At 24.7% G+C, this 6,296-nt stretch overlaps 1 protein-coding gene across 1 annotated transcript in view; it reads left to right on the top strand.

The window, feature by feature from the left end:
- Positions 1-619: 619 nt before the first annotated feature.
- The window catches only part of LOC105622161 (elongation of very long chain fatty acids protein AAEL008004-like), a 7,609-nt gene continuing 1,932 nt past the window's right edge, over positions 620-6,296 (top strand). Inside the window, exons 1-4 of the mRNA XM_012203591.1 lie at positions 620-680; positions 5,169-5,359; positions 5,688-5,762; positions 6,070-6,253. Of these exons, the coding sequence (XP_012058981.1) occupies positions 620-680; positions 5,169-5,359; positions 5,688-5,762; positions 6,070-6,253 (511 nt within the window). The remainder of the gene's footprint in view (positions 681-5,168; positions 5,360-5,687; positions 5,763-6,069; positions 6,254-6,296) is intronic.

Consider the following 6,296-nt stretch of genomic DNA (forward strand, 5'->3'; position numbering starts at 1 on the left):
TCTCTCTCTCTCTCTCTCTCTCTCTCTCTCTCTCTCTCTCTCTCTCTCTCTCTCTCTCTCTCTCTCTCTCTCTCTCTCTATCTCTCTATCTATCTCTTATTAATGTAATCATCTATAAATATTTAATTGCTCTTTTTTCATAATTATAATGATAGGTTAAGTTGCCTAAGAGGTCATGTTAGCTAAAAAGGGTAACATCAGTGTAATACTTGAAAGATGCCGTTTATTACACAAGCCTGTTATAATTATAATACAATGAAATGTTGACATTATGATGAAGCGGAAAGAGAAAACGCATTGCCGCAGTCGATTTGCAAACTTCGTAGTGACTAGTCGCGTTAAAGTAAATGTCGAAAAACATGATCAGTAAAAGTCAAATAAAACATTAAAATTTGAGTTAATCTATTGAAATCAAGATAATTAAGAATAAGTACTTGAAAAAGCTTAAATTGAAAAACGCTTTTTCACCAGAACTATTAATATATTGATAAGAAAAAAAGTAATTAATTAATGTGTATTCTCTTTTATTATTTATGTGAATATTGTGATATCAATAATCACATGACGATTTTTGTTAACAACTGCATAAAAAATAGCATCAAAGTTATTCAGTATCACCATGATTACAATAATACAGAAATTCATAGCAGGGTATAAATACCTTAATGAAGATATAGCGGGTAAGTATTTTATATTATTACTTATAAGATTATAAGTATCTTATACTTATGTTTTACATAAGATTTCTTATTTATGGATATTTATTTCATATTTTTTAAAATAATTTTTTATAAAGGAAATATTATCAAATATTATAAAAAAGAAAACAATTTGTAATTTATATCCTTCAATTATAAAAATATTTTAAAAGAAGAATGGAATTTGCATGGAAAGTTGAGATATTCATTAATTGAAAAGCATTTCGCTTGTATTAAGTTAATTAATAAGTATACAAGTTACCCAGATAGCCAAATGTCTGCGGTCTTCTAACATTCGAGCAGAAAATATCGGTAGCTTTTTGCTATCAATTGCATCCGCATTAGGCTTGTGTTCTATTAACACTGTTGACATAATGTGAAAGCAAATTGTTGGTAAGAGTTGAGCAGATCCTATCGACATTATCTGACGCTAACAGATTCTGTTACGTTTTTTCTAGCAGTCTGTCAACAATATTATGTACATCTAATTCTGTTGTCATTTTGTTGACATAATGTGTAGCAAACATTTAAAAAAATCTGCTTTCTACAGACTTGGCTATCTGGGTTATATGTATATACATATACATACATACACATATAGTTCTATTTTAGGACGCAATTTTCTCCCAAACTATTTATTAAATTATTTTTAAAAATGTTTTGAATGTTTTAAACATCTTTTGATGACCACAGATCCTCTCTAGATAGACATCTCCAAAATTTTAAGGTGATTTTTCTTTTTTTTAAAGGAATTATATAATATCGTGAAATAAAACAAAGTTTTAATAAATAATAACAATGATAATGAACATATCAAATTTTACGCTTTATACTTGAATTATATTATTTATGTAGCGGTTTTTTTTTAGTTTATGTAACAGTTCTTTATGGTTAAGCTTTACACTGGATATTTTTACGTGAAATAAAAATAATACAAATTAAAAATGGACATTTCCATCCTTTCATTTTATTGGAATTTATCATCCTTAGTATTTATATCTAATCAATATTTAATTAATATTATATTTATATCTAATCAATATTATATTTATATCTAATCTAATCTAAATCAATTATGTCAAATTGAAATATACAGGAATTATACAATTTTCTCTATATAATATGATTTCTCTAATTATTCTGCATATAAAAGTATTAAGGTAGACATACCAAAAAAACCAATATAGTTTAAGAGATAGTTTAAGAGAGAGAGAAGAGAAGAAGACTTTATACTTTATTTTTGCACACATTAACATGAAATATTAACTATCTCGTAAACTATTAATTTTTTAATAACCGCACCTTAATACTTTTATATGCATAATAATTAGAAAAATCATATTATGTAAAAAAATTATGTAATTCTATTAAAAAAATAAAGGTAACTTTGACATCTTGGAAACACATGCTCTTCGAGAGAATCTATGTCCATCAAAAGACGTCTGCCTCGGAGAAGCAAAGCAAGTTCTACTTGAAACATTTTTTTTAATAATAATTTAGCAGATAGTTGCGTCCGAATTGGGACACTCTGTATACAGAATTGGGAAAGTTACTTTACAGGTTACGTTTGGTTATAAAAGTTTTGTTATAAAAGTTGAGTATATATGTAAGCTCGTATTTTATTTTTTATATTTTATCATTTGCTTCAATTTTGTATAACTTTTAGTAATTAATTTTATAACAAGTATATATAAGATATATAAAATAATCTATAAATAACTTAAAATTAACTTATAAACAAACTTCCTGATAATATACATGTAAAAATAGGCGCGCGCCTGTATATGTATATGAAAACTGCTCAAAGTTTACATGTATATTTAACAAAAATATGTATATAGTTTACATATACATGTAACAAATACTGCTATTATGAATACATATAAACAAATACACTTCTCTTTACTTAGTACTTTTTAAATAGTGTTCAATATTTTAGAACCTTAATTTTCAAGATTCTTTTACAAAATAAATCATATAACTACATATGTACATGATTTCTTGAAGACACATTTTAGAGAGGTACGGAATAATAAAAATTCTGTAAAATTTTGTTACAGTTCTTAAAACATCAAAAGGTTTTAAAAATTCTTTATGTCTTACCTTTCTTTAAAATATATAGACATTAAATTTGATATGTTTTCTATGTTAAATTTGATAGAGAATTTCCCAGAACATTTATTTTCATATAAATAAAACGAATTAAACTAAATCGAAAAGTTTCTTATAACTTTTCAATTTTCGCAATAGTTAACGAGTTATTAATTATTAAAAATCGCTGTATTAGTCCCGCAAATGCAAGTGCACTGTAAAATGGAGCAGCCCAGCAAACGAGATTGCTAGACGCACGGAACGTTGTTTATTAGTAAGTAAAATAAAACAACTCCGCGTGTCTAGTAATCTTAATCATTGGGTTAGTCCGGTTTACTACCGAAACAAGGTGAGATGCAGCCGTTCACATTCCAAAACTCGATTTTGTCAACTCGAATTTTTTCCTTGTTCAATATTCAATAAACAATAAAATTAAAATGATATTCGAGTTGACAGAATCGAATTTTAAAACATATTCATGAGCGGCTGCGTCTCACCGTGCTTACATTCAGCGGTAAACCGGGCTAATATTTTTAATAATTAATAACTCGTTAACTATTGCGAAAATTGAAAAGTTGTAGAGGACTTTCAATTCAAATTAGTCCGCTTTATCTGCATATAAAAATAATCCCAAGTATTCTAAAACATTCTATATAGCTTTAACAATAAGTCAAATTATCTTCTGTTAATTGTACTTCAGTTCTGGGTAATAATGTACTATATTAATCTCGTTTTTACTTTATAAATTTTTAATAAGACAGATAATTAATAAGATAGATGATAGAGGTAATAAATAAAAACAATGCCTTGCAAATTTATTGGATCAAATTTAAAAAAATTAATAGACAATAAAGGAGCATATAGGCTAAACCTATATGTATATTAAACTATTATGTATATTAAACCTATATGTATGTTACACAATGTCTATTTATATCAATATTTAAATTACTTGTAAATTACTTGTAAATGTTTCGATTGTTATCCAGTCATCTTCAATACAACAAAAAAGGTTATTGAACGATAATTTACATTTTTTTATTTTTGTTGATACTGAAAATGATTGCATAAAGAATAAAGATGGAATCGATGCTCGATTTTTTTAAGCATGCATAAATTATGCCTACTTTAATGTATGCTACAATTCGTTTATGCCGTATAAATGATTTTTATATTTATTATATTGCTTCATAGCTTATTTCCTTGCATGTACCAATCAAAAGAAATAATTGCGAATTTCATAGTTATTTACTTATTTATCAAACGTCATTGTATGCATCAAAGCAAGCACAGAAGCATGTATGCGTGCATGTTTATCATTCAAGAAATCGAGCATTGTATGATTCCATCTTTTTTTCTTAATCGAAATATTTACATGTAACTTAAATATTGATATAGATATTAAATATTGATAGATATTATACAATAACAATAACATCCTGCGATTTGTCCTATATGTCCTTCTTTATTGTTTATTAGTTTTTAAAATTTGATCCAATAAATTGGTAAGGCATTGTCTTTATTTTTTAATTGGCTTAGAATCTAATTCAAAGAATCAATTGTCATTATACTTTTTGTTTATTTAAAAAAAACTGTTTTTTATGTTCAGATGTTATTTAAAAAAATCGATAATTTTATAAATTTTTTATCATTTCATTGTTTCTGTATATCTTATTGTTTTATCTAGTTCTTCTTTTGGTACTATATTCATAATTTTTTTTTCATAAAATAATCTGAAAAATTAACTTCTAAAATATTAGATAGTATTTAAAAGACACTCCGTATATATATGAGCATTCTCTTTTGCAATAAGTAGCTTAAAACACGACTATTGACATACATTTCCAATATTATCAAATACATTTCCATAGCTTCAATTTTTTTATTACTTTTACATTCTCCTCACATATGTTACATAATATAATATGTTATATACATATAACATAATAATAGGACAAGTAGACTGATGACCAGAAAATTATTCTTTTGTAAAAATAAAATCTAAGTTTAGAAAAAAAATCAGTCATAAGTTAAACTGAAATGAAAAGGCAATTTTTGTTACTATTCTTTTCTCATTCATTTCTATTCTATTAGATTCGTTAATTTAGTATTTTAAAGCGATGTTTTAAATTTTGTCAATAAAAATGTTATATAAATGTTTATTATCAGTATACATTTCATGTCAGATTTTATACACAACTATAAAATGCTTAATAATAATTATATGAGATAATATTAAATTGATTTAAAAAATTTAGAATAATTATTTGTAAATAATATTATTTAAAATACATTTCATATAATATACAATAAGAATTTAATACATATTTTTTAATAATTTATATATTTATTAACTTTATTTATATACTTACATGCAAGATCCACGTACAAAAGATTATTTTCTCATTGGTACACCATGGCCTGGCTTAACTTTGATTGGATTTTATCTCTATTTTATATTTAATTTTGGACCGAGACTCATGGAAAAAAGACAGCCTTTCACATTATACAGGATAATGCAAATATACAATGTGATACAAATTTTATTAAATGGATATTTCTTTTATAAAGTAAGCATTACATTTTTAATTAATTATTTAATGTCTAATTTGTTTTAATAATATGAAACAAAAAAATATTTCTTTTATTATTCACACAATTTAATAGAAATTTAAAAATATTTTTTTATTAATTACGCAATTTAATAAAAATATAAAAAGATTGATGTTTTAAGAAAAGAGACTCCTAAAAATATCATATGTTTTACTTTCCCGTATACTTAAATAATTAAATATTATGCAATCCATAATTTAATAATTATTCGACTAAATATGACCAAGGCTCTTATTTTATTTACAAAAGTTTCAATTCTATTTATTTTGTAATTATACATTTCAGGCATCATTTTGGTTTACAAAATTTAATTACTTTTGCGAACCTATCGATTATTCGGATACACCAAAGGCAAGACAGGTAATTGTAAAAGAATTACTTAATCAGAAATTGATCTTTGCTACATTCAAAATTATTAATTTCAAGTATATTCAATTTCAAGTATATTTAATTTCAAGTATATTCGTTTGTCAAATGCATTTTATGCAGTTGAAAGTAACATATTACTATTGTAATTTTTTACAGTTTATGTATTATAAAAACTTTATGTATTAATAAACTTTATTAATAAAAAAACTGTATTAATAAAAACAAAATATATTTACATTTGTTTTATATGAGGTAGAAAAAAATTAATATTTATCACTTATATCTCTGTCTATTACAGATCACCATATTGGTTTGGGATTATTTCATGCTAAAGCTACTAGATTTAATGGATACTATCTTTTTCGTACTTAGAAAAAGACAGAACCAAATAACGTTTCTTCATTTATATCATCATATTGGCATTCTAATAGCTGCTTGGGGTGCCGTTAAATGGTTGCCTGGTGGTCATATCGCGTTCTTGGGTATGTAAAAGAAAGTTGATTTTCATTTAAGTTTAATAATTTA

This window comes from Atta cephalotes (genome assembly GCF_000143395.1).
Source record: "Atta cephalotes unplaced genomic scaffold scaffold00041, whole genome shotgun sequence".
NCBI lineage: Eukaryota > Metazoa > Arthropoda > Insecta > Hymenoptera > Formicidae > Atta > Atta cephalotes.